The sequence below is a fragment of the Tenrec ecaudatus genome, chromosome 1, assembly GCF_050624435.1.
Source record: "Tenrec ecaudatus isolate mTenEca1 chromosome 1, mTenEca1.hap1, whole genome shotgun sequence".
NCBI lineage: Eukaryota > Metazoa > Chordata > Mammalia > Afrosoricida > Tenrecidae > Tenrec > Tenrec ecaudatus.
The window spans coordinates 117,973,193-117,990,059 of NC_134530.1; the positions used below are offsets into that span (position 1 = coordinate 117,973,193).

A 16,867-nucleotide genomic window follows, 5' to 3' on the forward strand; every position below is an offset into this window, starting at 1 on the left:
AGGATATTTCCTTGTTACGTGTGACTGCAAGTACTTACTGCCTAATTTTAATGTAACTCGGGTTTTTTTGTTGTTGTTTTATTTGTTTTAATCATTTTATTGGGGGCTCATACAACTCTTATCATAATCCATACATACATCCATTGAGTCAAACACATTTCTACATTTGTTGCCATCATCATTCTTAAAACTTTTGCTTTCTGCTTGAGCCCTTGGTGTCAGCTCCTCATTTTCCCTCCTCCCTCCCCACTCCGCCCTCACTCATGAACCCTTGTTGACTTATAAATTATTATTATTTTGTCAAATCTTATACTGCCTGATGTCTCCCTTCACCCACTTTTCTGTTGTCCATTCCCCCTGGAGGAGAGTATGTGTATCGATTAAAATCTGTTCCCCCCTTTCTGCCCCACCTCCCTTCCACCCTCCTGGTATCGCCACTCTCACCACTGGTCCTGAAGGGATCATCCACCCCGGATTCCCTGTGTTTCCAGTTCCTGTCTGTACCAGTGCACATGCTCTGGTCTAGCCAGACTTGCAAGGTAGAATTCGGATCATCATAGTGGGGTGGGGAGGATGGGGAGGGAAGCAGTTAGGAACTAGAGGAAAGTTGTATGTTTCATCATTGCTACACAGCACACTGACTGGCTCATCTCCTCCCCACGACCCTTCTGTAAGGGGTTGTCCAGTTGCATACAGATGGGTCTTGGGTCCTGAATCTGCACTTCCCTTCATTCAAAATGATATGATATTTTTGTTCTTTGGTGCCTGATTGTGTCAGGAAGGTGAGCATCATGGAATGCCAGTTTAAAAGAACAAAGTGTACTTGCATTGAGGGTGTACTTGAGTGGAGGCTCAATGTCCATCTGCTACCTGATTACTAAAGCTAGACATATATGCACCTAGATCTATTTCCCCATTTTCATATATATATATATTTACATATGTACACACCTTTATTTGGACCTCCATAAATTCCCTTGCCTTCTGGTTCTTTCCTCTATTTCCTTTTACTTTTCTCTTGTCCCACCATCATGCTCAGCCTTCATTTCAGTTTCAGTAATTCCTCTCGTTTACATTATCCTTGATCATGCCCTACCAGACCTCCTACACCCTCCTCACCACCGATTTAGATCATTTGTTGTTCCCTTTTCCCTGGGTTTGTTAACACCAAATCCCCCCCCCACCTCCCCATTTCTCATGTCCCCCACAAACCGTCGGTCCTGTTGTTTTCTCCCCCAGATTGTTCATCTAGCCTATCTTATATAGACAGACCTGCAGAGATAATAACATGCACAAAAGCAGGACAGAGCAAAACAAAGCAACAAAAGAAAACAAAACAACAAAAAACCAATAACAAATCAAAAGGAAACAAAAGCCTGTAGTTAGTTCAAGGACTGTTTGTTGGCCTTTAGGAGTGTTTTCTGGTCGAATCTGATGGGGTGCCATGCCTTGACCACAAAGTCTATTTTTGATATTCCCTGGGGACTTAATTTATCTGTTCCCCTTGCTGTTCTGTTGCACACCCTAGTGTTTTGCCTCAGTGTGGTGGGTTCAAATCAGGCTTAATTCCCACACTGTCTCCAATGTTGTCCCCTGTAGGGTTATGGGTCAGTGAGAGATGTCCTGTCTCATAGTGGGCCGGCCTTATGGTCCTCTCTCTGTGCATTGGCTGCTTTGAGCTGGGATATCCTCCTTAGGGCTTGGTGGGCCAGGATGTGCTCCACTCTCCCCACCCCATTCATTTGCTCCTGTGTACTCTGATCAGACATGTCCCTTTCCCTGAGCTGCAGCTTCAGTGCTGTCCTCTGAAGTGAATTCTTCTGAGGGGCGGGGCATGTGTCCACATAGTAGTTGGGATTGGGGCGGGCCGGACACCACCCCCCACCCTGTCCGCTCGCCTCACCCAAGGAGGCTGGGCTGCCAGGGCCGCGACAGGTGGGTAGACCAGCACCACCGAAAGGGAATCTGTCATTCTGGATGCCACTAGAGGGATTGGCCTGGAGTCCCTTCAGGACCCGTATAACACGTGTGCATGCACATTAGGGCACACAGGGTCAACCGGCACTCCCTCCTCCTCTCCATCCAATCTGGGTCAGTTTTGGGTTTCTTTTCTTGCGTTTTATCACTGTTTCAAGGTGTGTTTCGATTTATTTCATCACTTTACTTTATCAGGACACTAACATGGGCACTGCATGATGTTGAGTGGGGCGTGGCTGCGTGAGGAGTCAGTGAGTGTGTGTGTGTGTGTGTGTGTGTGTGTACATGTTGACCAATAGTCCCATTCATCTGTTTGATCAAGCAATTAGGTATGTCATTATGTGTCTATTTTTTTTATGTACTGCCCCTGCCCGTGAGACCCCTCCCTGCATGCAGATGGACCACCTTGCCCTTGCTCTTCACTGACAAATACTGTGGTCTCCTCTTGCTCCTCCTCCTCCTTTCAATGCACTGGTTATAGTACTTACTGCCTAATTTTAATGTAACTAGTTTTAAAAAACATGGTGCTAACAAGCACATAGTAAAAATAATTTTTAAAAGTTACTGAATCCCTGGCACACTGTGATACTCACCACCCTGACATGATACCTGAAGACAAATGAGTGCATGAGCAAATGTAGTGAAGGAAGTTGATGGTGCCCGGCTGTCAAAAGATATAGGTTCCAGGGTCTTAAAGGCTTGAAGTTAAAAAAGTGGCCTGGTCATCTAGCAGGAAAGCAACTAAGCCCATATGGAAGAAGCATACCAGCCTGTGCAATCAGGTATCAGTTATCAGAAGATCCAAAACAAATAATTATATTGGTGCAAATGAGAGGGGTAGGTTGGAGACCCAACACCCATCTGTAGACATTGGACATCCCCTCACAGAAGGGTCACACTGAAAGGATGATTAAGGCAGGGTGCAATATAGCACCAATGAAACACACAACATTCCTTTAGATCTTGAACGTTCCCCACCCCCATCTACCACCCCCTCTTTCATGACCCAATTCTACCTTACAAATCATACTAGACCAGAGTAGGTACACTGGTACAGATAAGAGCTCTTTAAACCTGGAATTCTGGACAGATAAGCCCCTCAGGAACATTAGCAGAAGTAATGATACCATGATGGTAACAGGAGGAGGGAGAGAAAGGGGAAACCAATCACAACAATGGATGCATAACCTCCCTCGCGAGGGGCACAAATAACAGAAATGTGGGAAAAGGGAGACAGCAGTTATTTAAGATACCAAATATACAAAAATAATAATAAAAACATATCACTGATCAAGGATGGACGAGGGTGAGGGAGCGAGGGGAAAAAGAGGAACTGATACCAAGGACTCAAGTAGAAATAAAATGTTTTGAAAATGATGATGGCAACCTATGTACAACTATGCTTGATACAATTGACTTATTGATTGTTTTAAGATCTGTAAGAGCCACAAATAAATTCATTAGTGTAATTTAAAAATTAGTGAATCAATGAATGATGAATCACTAAATGACTTTAAATTCAAACCCAGAAAGAACGTATAAGATACAGGAAACACATAGCAAAGTTTCTATAAATGGTAGTACTGTGATGTGTTGTTAGTTCTCTAAGACTATGGAACATTTTACCTGTGTTTTCCTTGTGTCTTTGTTGCTTATCTCTATATCTTATGTCCTAAGTCTCAAATGAGAAGCTTAGTAATAAACATTTTAAGTTAATTCAATTTTTTCAATATGCTGATAACAAAAAAATAAATATGCCTAAGTGCAATAGAATCATATATGTATAGAAATGTACAGGACTTTAGATTTAATCTAGTTCAATCATCTTGTTTTACACAAAGAATTTGGAGCGCAAAGAACATAAATGACTACTTCCTTATTTACGAATAGACCTAGAAAGTGAAACTAGCGATGAAATTTCATAGATTTAATTGAAGCAACCTGTGAAATACTAGGGAAGAGAATTCTATTTAATATCTGCTTCCCTGTACGCTCCACGAATGCAGACGTCATGCAGTTCCTGCTGAGTCTCAGCATCCAGCACCTTGGCTGACACACTGTAGACAGTGCTCAGCAAGGGAGCAGGAAAGGGCGCAGTCAGGCAGAGGGAACAGCGCATCCCCGATGGATCTCTCGTCATCTGCTACTCAAATGAGAATCTTCATGGGATGGGGATGCTGTATGAGGAAATGTGTCATGCATGTACGCTTCTGTTGTAGAGCATTATAACACTATCTCCCTATTTCATTGTTTGGTTGTAATTCTCATCATAGAATAAAGTACAATATATAGATTAGTCATTCCTTGCCTACAAAATACAAAAGTAATAATGCGGGGGAGGGTTGTCACTAACTTTCTGATGGAAGCTTTATTACGAGTTTCTATATCCTATATTCTCTTGAGCAAATCCACATACACCTCCACTATTTGTTTCTAGCCACGGCATTTTGTTGTTGTTATTTTGGGGGCTAGAAACAGTGTCCCAAAATAGTTTTTTTAAGACACCACTACAAATTAAAACCGTCAGAGAAGGTAATGTGGAGTTGTTTCCCTGAGCTCGCCCATTATGTGTTGGTGTATGGATGACTTGGATGCCTGTACCTCATGGTGAGAATTCACCTACATGTAACTCAGAATGAATTTTCCACAGCCCACTTCCACATAATGATATTTATGTGAGCATTTCCTGCAGCACATAGATACACACACACACACACACACACACACAGAGAGAGAGAGAGAGAGAGAGAGAGAGAGAGAGAGAGAGAGAGAGAGAGAGAGAGAGAGAGAGAGAGAGAGAGAGAGCTAAGATCCCCCAGGGCTGTGGACTACAACTCTTTTAACTCTAAAACAGAGACTCTCTTCCATTCTGAGCACTTGTTTATTTTCTCTGGTAATTGTTGTCTGAGTCCTCACCAATCTATTTTATCTAGGAATAACTTATAATTAATGCATTAATTATGTTTGCAGGAGATTAGAAAGAAGTTCCAGGGAACAAGTGGATCTGAAATAGTGCTGATGACTGACGGGGAGGACACCACTGTAGCGTCATGTATGGATGAGGTGAAACAAAGTGAAGCGATTGTTCATGTGATTGCTTTGGGACCATCAGCTAATGAATTAATAATAGAGATGGCCAAAATGACAGGTACAATATAAACTATAAATTCTAGCCCTTTGATAGCAATAAAGAAAGGAAGAGGGTGACAACAACTCTCCAGCCCCTGCCTTGCCAGACACTGTGCCAGCAGCTGGGGACCAGAGTCCAGGCAGACACAATCACTGTTATCAAAGCGATTCCAATGCAGGGGACAATAAAACTGAGGCTGATAAAATGACCATGACATTCCCTCACCTGGGAATGAAGTTGTGCCTGAGTGGAAACCATTAACTCTCCCAGGATTGGATGGAGCCAAGGAGAGAAGGCATCAAAGAAGGTGGCTTCAGAGCTGAGCCTTGAGAAAAGTGTGGAATTTCTCTGGGAGGAAAAAGAAATAGAACAGAGAACAGGCCATGAGCAAGGTCATGATGCAATGATGGGGCAGGACATGTACAGGAAATCCAGGGAGGCCAGAACACAGACTGTGGGTTTCAGGGCAGATTAAGAAGACTTCGGGCCGACCAGCCCTCAATAACAGCTTCTGGATTAAACTTTAGCTATAGGGGCAATGTGGGTTACTGGCAGGTAATTTAAACACACCAGCTGCTCAGTGGAAGACAAAGAAGTCTATCTGCTTCAGTAAATATTTAGAGTTGTGGATATCCTATCTCAGGGTGGCTTGGTGGCGCAGTGGGTTGTGCACTGGCTGCTAACCCCAAGGTCAACAATTCAAAACCACCAGTTGCACATGGAAAAACACATGAGGCTTTCTGCCTCTGCAAACATTTGCAGCCTCTGAAACCCAAAAGGGTAGCTTCCCTCTGAGGTGCAGGGTCACTATGCGTCCCAATGAGCTCAGTGGCAGTGACTTTGCGTTTCGGACTTATGAGGTCCCTGTGAGTTGGGATCAACTCAATGACAGTGGGTTTGGTTTTTCAGGATAGGTAAGAAGTAGCCCTGATGGCAGTGTCATTATGCATTGTGTTCTAACCACAAGGTCAGTGGTTCAACTCCACCACTGTTCTGCAAGAGAAAAGGGTCGCAGTCTGCTTCTGTGCAAACTACAGCCTGAGAAATACTGGGGGACGTTTTACTCCCTATTAAGTTGGGAGGAGTCAGAGTGGACTCAAAGGCAGTATGTTTGGTTTGGGGATTTATTGTAGCTGTTGCCTTGGTTACACAGATATGAAGAAAATGGATTACATGCTTCCAGGGTCTTCTTGAAACATGTATTTTCTTCTTGAGGTTACTCTCCGTCTGTATTCAAATATTCCACACCCATAGCTGTTTGGTCAAGGTTTTATCAATAACCATACTGAGCTAGCTTCTAAAGTAACTAAGTATATATTTGCTTTCTATTTAAATTTATTATATTTGTAAACTTCCAAGGCTTTTAAAATGCTTTCATAGCTATTGAAGGATTTCTTTCTATCCCAAGTGAACTGCCATAAGTAGTACTTTTGCTGACCTCTCTGTGTTGCTTATAGTTTTTCATTTTCCTCCTTGCCAGCTGCTGTGAGGAAATTTCAATAGAGCCGTGTTTTAACCTTTCTAATTGTTTGACCCTGATGTGCTATGGCTGGGAAGCTGGAAGCCAAAATCGTTAGAATGCCATCTTAAATAAGGTCTTTGGATGACACACACGGTTTTCTTTAGGCCATGAACAATCAGGCTAGTGGTCAAACCCGGCTCGGCACAACATACACAACGGACATATCTGCTTGCATAAACACCACAGCAAAGGAAACCCTGTGAACACATTGCACTAACAACACGTGGGGTCATCATGAGTGTGAAAGTCATGCAAATTATATCTTGGGCTTCGTGTCTGATATAAAAAGGAAGAATCTTCCTGGACGGCTGTGAGCTTTCTTTAACACAGGCTGTTGAACCACTTTGTTTAGTGTTCTAGTTGACATAGTCTAGCTGTCTCGAGTTTCCAGGTAACTGTTGAAATCGCTCACCATTTCTAGGTCTGGCAATTTCCATGAACTTTCACTCTTTGCACCAGACTTCAGCCTATCTTAGTAATACTGAGACTATGAATTGAACATTTTAATACTGCATTCCATTTTGTTACATTATTAATTGCTAAAATCTGATGCGTATTTATTCTAGAAAATAACTTTGCTAGTGTGTGTGCATTTTAGGAGGAATTCATCAATTTTCTACAGACAATGCCCAGAGCAATGGCCTCATCGATGCTTTTGAAGCCCTTGCATCAGACAACACTGATCTCTCTAAGAAGGCTCTCCAGGTCAGGTTCCCATTCTTGAGTTTTCATGCTTGCACTTAGACATAATTAAGTAAGAGAAGTTCGTGGTTATATGTTTTGACTTCTGTGTTTTTCTTCCAGTTAAATTTTAATTAAATTAGAAATTATTCTTTTAAATACATTACAATTATAGGACGAAATGAGACTTTGGTACATGGCTATGCCTTTAAGGAATTTGACAGTAGAACACAAATCACAGAGGAAAGTATGTGTAATAATACTTCTAAACCCACTCCTTTTTTCATCTTCTGAATCTCAACAGCGCCACCCATGATTTTAAAGTATTTAAAGTCCCGGAGTAAACTTACAATGTCTTGATTCATATCTAACGTCAGCCCAATATTTTAACTTTCCCCTAAATGATTGTACAAGAGTCTGTGAGTCCCATATCCATTTCCACATATGGATACAAAGTCTATTAAAGTTGTTTCTTGCCAAACCACTGTTCTTCCCTCTCCCAATTCACCAAGTCTCTGCTATTAAAACTTGCCATAACTACCTAATCCAACCTAATTCCTCATATCTTCCAGCAACGAGGATTATAGAGGAATATTTAGTATGTGTTAAGTTGTATGTTGGGGTACAAAAGATACCCCAATGTTGAAGATAATTTAAAAGAACATCTATTAAGTCTTAAAAGAGACAAAACAGCACAAAGACACAGACACATCATCTGGATTAGGGAGACCATTAGCTCAAGGTCATAATGAGAATCTGCGGTTTCTCAGTCAGGGCACTAGTTAAATAAGGCAAGGAACAAGGAGACTGTCCCAAATGTATGATTGGTGGCAGATCAATACAAGTTCCAGAAGGGAATACAGAAACGAGACCAGGACCATGACTGGGACACACAGATCATGTTGCATAGAAAACCTGACAAGATTGCGCCAAAGCCTTCCAGCCTCGGCAGTCCAGGCATGACTGCCCATCAAAGCCCCTCCAAGATGGCTCCTCCCCAGGCCGGAGGGAGAAAGGTGAAGGTAATCCACTTTCCTTAGACTCTGCCTGTGGGCAAGAGTGGTTAATAATAGAGAACAATTCAATGAAGCTTAATCTATAGGAGTCACAGAAAACCTCATATTTCTCCCTCGGAGAAGCCTGTGGTCTTAAACTGATGACCTTGTGGTGAGCAGTCCAATGTATATATAACCCATGAGGCCACAAGAACTCCTTCCAAATACACTCACTCACCCATTCTCTCACCAACCCACTCACTCACTCACCCACCCACTCACCCACTCACCCACTCACTCACTCACCCACCCACTCGTTCACTCACCCTCCCACCCACTTACTCACTCACTCACCCACCCACTCACTCATACACTCACACACTTACCCACTCACCCACTCACCACTCACCCACTCACTCACCCACTCACCCACTCACTCACTCAATCACTCACACACTTACCCACTCACCCACTCACTCACTCACCCACCTACTCCTTCACTCACCCACTCACTCACCCACTCACACACTTACCCACTCACCCACTCACCCACTCACTCACTCAATCACTCACACACTTACCCACTCACCCACCCACTCGTTCACTCACCCTCCCACCCACTTACTCACTCACTCACCCACCCACTCACTCATACACTCACACACTTACCCACTCACCCACTCACCCACTTACTCACTCATTCACCCACTCACTCACTCAATCACTCACACACTTACCCACTTACCCACTCACCCACTCACCCACTCACCCACCTACTCCACTCATCCACTCACTCACCCACTCACTCACCCACTCACACACTTACCCACTCACCCACTCACCCACTCACTCACTCACTCACTCTCCCACTCACTCACTCAATCACTCACCCACCCACTCGTTCACTCACCCTCCCACCCACTTACTCACTCACCCACCCACTCACTCATACACTCACACACTTGCCCACTCACCCACTCACCCACTCACTCACTCACCCACTCACTCACTCAATCACTCACACAATTACTCACTCACCCACTCACCCACTCACTCACCCACTCACTCATTCACTCACACATTTACCCACTCTCCCACTCATTCACTCACCCACCCACTCGTTCACTCACCCACTCACTCACCCTCCCACCCACTCACTCACTCACTCACCCACTCACCCTCCCACCCACTCACTCACTCACTCACCCACTCACCCATTCATTCATTCACCCACCCACTCATTCACTCACCCACTCACCCACTCACCCACTCACTCACTCACTCACTCACCCACCTACTCGTTCACTCACCCACTCACTCACTGTCATCGAGCCCATGCCAACTCATAGTGACCCTATAGGACAGGGTAGATCTGCCTTCCTGAGTTCTCGAGATTGGTAGCTCTGCAGGGCAGCAGAAAGTCCTAGCGTTCTCCTGAGGAGTGGCTGGTGGTTTTGAACTGCTGACCACTATGCAACCAGGGCTCCTTCAAGTTCTCGACCTTCTGCTAATTATTTTCTTTGGGATATCATGAAGTCTGCAAGCTACACGTAGACTTCAACTAATTCCTTCTCAGGCTCCCGCTCCTTCTCCCTCCCCCAGCAGCCCACGCCCTCCATTCTGCCCTCCGGCCAGTCCTTCTCTGTGCCCAGCACTCTTCAGGGAGCGTATGTAAGTAATCGGAGGCCATGTCTGAGACAGTACAGCCTATGCCTCTTCTCTAACACGTTCCTTACACCCTGTCTTTTCTTTCAGAGCCTGTAGTTCCACGTGCTCTGACTGAAACCTGCCGTATCCCAGTCAGCTTGCAGAGGTCACAGATCTAACGTAGTATGCCATATGCAAGCTTTATCTCGGTCCAGACATGAAACACTTTCTTTAATAGAAAGATGAAACTGTTATTTTCGCCAGTCATTAAACTTTACAATATGTTCAAACAGCTTGAAAGTAAAGGATTGACCCTCACCGGTGACCTCTGGATGAATGGAACTGTAGTCATTGACAGCACCGTGGGAAAGGAGACGTTCTTTCTCGTCACGTGGAACAAAGCAGCTCCCCAGATTTCTCTCTGGGATCCAAATGGAAAACAGATGGGAAAATTCACAGAGGATACAAAATCCAAAATGGCGCATTTTACCATTCCAGGAACTGCCATGGTGAGAGACCAGCCTTCAGACTTCCCCTTAACATGTTGTGAGGTTTAGAGTAAATTATTTCATATTGCACATACTATTTCTTAAATGCTTTTGTCAATAAAGTGTTATCTTCAAACTTAAGCTCAAAATAGAATGCGCTTTTTATCATTGTCTAAACCTAGTAATTCATTAGGAGAAAAGGGTAATTTATGTAACAAGGGTTGGGAGAAAAGGGCAAACTCTATTTGGCCAAAAACTTTGGAGAGGATGTGTGAAGGAGGTGTTCCAACACGGTGTGCACAGAGCAAGCGCCTCTTTCCTTATCGGCCATTTAGGATTGCGCAGTCGGACAACTGGGAGGTTAAAACCAAAAAAAGGCCAAACAAAGGCATCTTATCAAAATTAATTTTGTCAGGGGATGCTTTAGCAGGTATATAACCCATGCATGGCACTAGTGTGGGTGTTTCTCTAAACGACCACGTTCTCACCTGTGGACTGTTGTACCAAAACCCAACCCAATGCCGACTGACAGCAGTCCTACAGAGGATTTCTAATACTGTGCATCTTTCTGGGCAACCGGGCACGCTCGCATGCTCAGCCCACCCCGGATGTCAGCAGCTCAGGGCTATCCCACAGTGCATCTCGGGCTCCCTGTGGGAACACAGAAACGTGATGGACGTTGAAGGCTTATTGCACTCCCGTTCCTAGGTGGGCACTTGGACGTACAGTCTTAAAGGCACAACAAACTCAGAAGTATTAACTATCACAGTAACTTCCCAAGCGTCAGACCCTTCTGTGCCGCCAATCACCGTGACTACTAAAATGAATGCAGACACGAACAGCTTCCCCAGCCCAATGATTGTTTATGCAGAAGTTCAACAAGGGTTCCTACCTGTTCTCGGAGCTACCGTGACTGCCTTCATTGAATCAGCCAGCGGGAACGTGCAAACTTTGGAACTTTTGGATAATGGTGCAGGTAACGGACAGATTTTTTTTTAATAAGCCTGTATTTTTGAGTTAGTTTATTGTGCCTGACTAATACGGTTTTCATAGATGGTGATTTGTAGCAGTATGAGGCAGGAGAATAAGCCTCACAAAATAGATGGCGATAACCAAAGAACAAAGAGACAGTCAGGAAGCTGTTCAGATTATATCTACAAAGAGCTGAACACAGTGTGTATCAGATGATAAGCACTCAGTAAAATTTAGCGACTGCCACCACTATTATTTGTCTGGTACGTCCAGTTGTCTTAGAGCAGTTTAGCAACCATATGAAATATTAGTTGGCCAATAATTTACATTTTTAACAAGTTCAACAGCTGTGCAGCTGCTGATGATTCAAAGACCTAATTTTAAGAACTACTGACAGAAAAGAAGATTACACTCCCTGCGAATTTGATTCCCAAGAATGATACTTGGTCTCTTGACTAGAAAAATTGACCCATTGACATTCAGTGTTATTGTTGCTACATGTAGTGTGTTGCTAGTATTTTGCTGTGTGTTGTTGTTTTTTGGTTTTGTTGGTTTCTTTGTTCTCTCTCTAGTTCTGTGTTATGTTGAGCACAGTTTTCATTGTACTGATTCTGGGTGTTGTAAAAGGAAGCAACACTGCCCTCTTCTTGCTCAAAGGTTTATCCTAATACTAGATGGGTCTTGCACTGCCGGAAGAGGAACAGGTAATGCATCGTAGAGTAAGAGCTGAATATTAAGAAATGAAAGCAGACTGGTTGGAGCTACATCTAAAGAGGTACTTTCTAGCTGATGACGGTGAGAACTAAATCCTAGGCGGAACGCCTGCTCTTCAGTAAGGATTTTACGGAATAACAGAGGAATGACAATCAATGAACAAAGCAAGTTGAAGTAGACCAATTTGCTGAGAGATCAGAAGAGTCCCATAATAATCTGCATGTAAAATAATAAGGGCCAGACAGGTGAGGTGTTTTATTATGCACAAATATAGATATATTTACAGTAACTCAGTATCTGTATTTTATAATAATAATTAAAGGATGTGAATTCAATTAGATAATGTCTTTTGGCAGAGCATAATTCAACTATTCTCCAAGGGACGATATCAACGTTGAAATCCCAATGTTGTGCAAATATTTATAAAGGTCTGATGCATAACTTAGAAAATGTATGTCTTAGAAAATGTATGTATTACCTTGCAGTAATAATGTATTCCTTGACTCCTATTACTAGGTGCTGATTCTTTGAAGAATGATGGGGTCTACTCCAGGTATTTTACAGCTTACACAGAAAAGGGCAGGTACAGCCTAAAAGTACGAGCTCGTGGAGGAGAAAACACTGTCACACGAAGCTTGGGGCATCCATCGAATAAAGCTCTCTATATACCAGGCTGGGTGGTGGATGGTGAGTAATTTGTGTCATGAGAAATCAAGTGTTAATGTAAATAATAGGCTTCCAACACTCTACTACTAAGAGTATAATCTTTCACCTTTATAGAATGAGGTTGTCAGCTGTTCTTGGAGTTCCTGGCTTGTTCAAATAGTAAATATAATAGGCTGCTAACCAGAAGATTTGAGGTCTGAGTATGCCAAGAGGCACCTCAGAAGGAAGCCCTGAGGATCTACTTCCACAAACCAAACCTGTGAAACCCAGGGCATTCCCTGTGGCCTACCCTGGCCATTAATCATAATTAGCTGAATAGCAACCGTTTGTTAGAATTATTAACAGTAGTTGGGAGCAACCTACCTAGATCAAACCTAATAAAGCTAATTTTCAGCTCAAGAGGAAAAAAACAAGGCAGTATGCCATGAGACTAAGTACAAGTCAGTTGCAGAATTTTCCCTAAATTCACATATGTTGTCAAAGATGAGCCAAGGTGTAAGTATTTATTTGGCAAGTCAAAAGAAAAAAATGTGTGGATTAAAGTGACGCGAGTGATTGAGGACAAATTATTTGATAGTTTTCCTTTGTCGTGTCCCTCATGTAGTGAGGTTTTAGGCATTTCTGTTCGCAGTCGGAATGACCATGAGAAGTATTGCTCCTTAGCAGGGAAATGGAAAGGGACTGAGCAGGTGCTCGGGAGTGCAAAGGTCCGGGCAGGCATCTGCCCAGGATGGGTCTCACCTTGGGGATAGTTTGGGAAAGTTAAGCAATTCCTGGAAGAAAGAGAGATACTGAATTAATACTATTACTCGAGTAATTAATATAATTACTCTATGCACCCTTAACACTAAGTAAATTTTCAAGGCAATTCTATTCTGAAGGGTCCAGTCTGGATGCTAAGGGGAGAATTCTTCCACCAGAGAGTTTGTCAGAACAAAGACCAAGGCAATGACTCTCCTAGAGGAAATGTGTCTTCATGCACCTTAGAGGGTTTGGTTTGTCCAACTGCCTAGCGATTTTCTGAGATACAACAATGGTGAATGGAGAGTTAATAATATAAAATGAGAAAACAATTCCAAAGTCCTTCTTAGACAGACTTATATGTTCACTAAAAATATTAAGGATATGAATGTTCGGGGACACAGCTAATCAAAAACTGCCATTGGTAAGTCTCATCATCTTTCAAAGATGACATCCTTGGGTTATAACTTCAAAATACTTTGTTCTTGTAGAATTTTCTCTATGTATGACTTTGTCAATACAGTAGGGGGAGATGAGATTATATAACATGAATATAAAGCTTTGGGATAAGGGAAATCAATAAATTGGGTTCTGAAAAGACCAACAAATTATAAACCAGAAGGTTTTTAATGCAGGGAAAATTGAAGAGAATCCACCAAGACCAGAAATAAATGCAGATAACCAGACACGTCTGGAGGATTTCAGCAGAACCGCAACTGGAGATGCTTTTGTGATTTCAAATCCCGCCCCTCCAAACGCACCTGATATGTACCCACCAAATCAAATCACAGACCTGGATGCTCAATCCAATGAGGATCAGATTACTCTCACGTGGACTGCACCAGGAGATGATTTTGATGTTGGAAAAGGTAAGATGTGGTGTCATGTGGTACTTACTTACATCAAGTGTTTGAGAGAATACATGCTGCAAAAGGTTGAAAAGTAGATGAGACACAAAGCAATTTTCAACCGACATCAACGTTCATTTTGTAATCCTAACTGACATTCTAATTGTATAATGTAATGTATTGTCATCAGTCAGACAGGGCACATTTTACCTAGTCTCACGTTTTCATATCATGCAGATAAAAATTGGCACACTTTTCAAAGTCAGAATTCAGCTTTATTTTTCAACTGTGTAAGGCTTGGTAGATGAGTATAAATTTTGAATAACTGAAGAATCTTTTTGACACTGAAAAACAGGAATTTAAAGTAACATGCTTCAGTTTCTAAGTTACCTGTAATGTTTCCCCCTTAGTCGAACGGTACGTCATAAGAATAAGTGGGAGCCTCCTGGATCTCAGGGACAACTTTGACAATGCTCTTCAAGTGAACACCTCCGAGCTACTACCAAGTGAAGCCAACACCAAGGAAACCTTTGCCTTTAAGCCAGGCAATGCCGCAGACGAAAATGCAACATACATATACATTGCCATGCAGAGCGTGGACAAAAGCAACTTGACATCCAAAGTCTCTAATGTGGCTCAAGTCCCTTTGTTTGTTCCTCAAGCAGATCCAGGTCCTGATGACTCACCTGAGAATCCTCAGAATCCCGGTGGGAACAGTCACAGTTCCGGGGTGAATATTTCCACCTTGGTGTTGTCTGTGGTTGGGGCTGTGGCTCTTGTTAGCATTATTTTAAGTACCACCATTTGTGTTTTAAAGAAAAGGAAAAATGCAAATAGACCTAGGACTGGGTTTTAAGAAAGCCAAGAAAAATGAAGATTTGTGAATTTTGACATTTCTCGTTGTTGATCATGAACTTGGAAATTTCATTTTGAGATGCCTTGAAAAGTATAGTTTTGTTAAATATAAACAGCCAGGGATATTTGAAAAATTGTAATTCAATACTAAAGTCTAATTATTTTATGCGCCCTACTTATATAATGATGAATAAGGATCCCATTTCATACTGATACCTAGTTTGTGGTTTTAAAACAAACGTTTTCTAGAATATTTTGAACTCGATCAAGAAAAAACTCATCTAGTCAAAATACAATCATAAGAAAGCAACTGAGCAATATTAGGAGGAAAATAAATTGAGTCTTGCTCTTATGAAGTGTAATTTATGTCATAATATTCTCCAACTACTCCAATTACTTGCTACCGTGATTGGGGCCTTATTTATTGCAGTTAGGGAAATAGAGGCTACTAGTCACCACCTGCTAAGCCCATTTTTCCATATTTTCCCTAAATCCAAGCATGTATCTACTCATTGTCCTTTAAATCGTCATACTTCCTTGTATACATTTCCTTTCATTATAGCAAACATTTACTGCTTCTGCAATGTGTGGCCCTGTTTACAAAGAAAAATATATGTTTTGAACAACAATATTTTAATTAAGTTCTCTTATTCACAATATAAGCAATGGCTTTTTTTAAAAACGCAGATGATGTCCGAGGTACAATACTATAGCCTAAAGGTCTTTCAGCCATGAGGAAGAGTGAAAAATTCATCCTAACTGTTGGAAGAAACGGTTTAAGTTCTACACATCTACTCTAGTTACGTTTCCAAGAATTTGGTCTGGTTGTTGTGTGACAAAGATCTCTGAAGATATGTGAAAGGAAATCATGTTTATTTAGGAATGTCTGACAGTAATCCAGAGGAAAAGATGCTTGTGGCTTTATAAGAATGATGGGGAAACTATCTCATCTAGTTTGTCAAGCCAGACTTCACACAACCCCCAATATTTCTGAGCTTTTGCATTTCATCAGTCAACAAGCCATCGCATCTTTGTAACTTCTCCTGTGTCCCGCAATTCAGCGCATTACCCATATTCTTCTGAATAAAAACGGTCTCCATCAGGCCTCTCTATCTTCAACCAACACTTGCCAGTCCATTTCTTGTCTTTTTCCTTAAATTTTCTAATCAAATTCTCCTCTGTCTAAAGAAGTGATTGGGTCTTGTACTGCATGCAAAGGAATGCAGGTGGCTTCGTGGGTGCTAACTGAAAGGCCAGCAGTTTGAAATGACCAGCCACAAGAACAAGATAAGGCTTTATCCTCCCATCAAGACTTCCAGTCTTGGAAACTCACACGAGCAGTTCTACACTGTCCTACAGGCTTGCAACGGGTCAGCATCGATTTGGGTTTGGGTTTTATACTGTATTCTGGAAAAAAATCTAAATACCCTGAAGGCAGAGACTGTGCCTATTTTATTCCATAACGTACATCAGGCACACAGCCCAGTAAACACTCAACGATTTGTCAAACGGATGAACACTGGGTCCACCAACACTGGCCTTTGTCTGCTCTCTGTCATCCACCCCCATGCTCAATGGCCTTGCGCCTTAAAACCAGAAAACCAAAATACGTTATGTTTTTGAAAAGTCTT

General features: G+C 42.4%; 1 protein-coding gene across 1 annotated transcript in view; it reads left to right on the forward strand.

Annotated features, from left to right (window-relative positions):
• Nucleotides 1-15,237, forward strand: part of LOC142436747 (calcium-activated chloride channel regulator 4-like) — a 30,729-nt gene extending 15,492 nt beyond the window's left edge. The window contains exons 8-14 of the mRNA XM_075540216.1: nucleotides 4,948-5,125; nucleotides 7,228-7,334; nucleotides 10,246-10,461; nucleotides 11,149-11,416; nucleotides 12,643-12,813; nucleotides 14,169-14,402; nucleotides 14,792-15,237. Coding sequence (XP_075396331.1) covers nucleotides 4,948-5,125; nucleotides 7,228-7,334; nucleotides 10,246-10,461; nucleotides 11,149-11,416; nucleotides 12,643-12,813; nucleotides 14,169-14,402; nucleotides 14,792-15,237 — 1,620 coding nt within the window. The remainder of the gene's footprint in view (nucleotides 1-4,947; nucleotides 5,126-7,227; nucleotides 7,335-10,245; nucleotides 10,462-11,148; nucleotides 11,417-12,642; nucleotides 12,814-14,168; nucleotides 14,403-14,791) is intronic.
• Nucleotides 15,238-16,867: the final 1,630 nt, after the last annotated feature.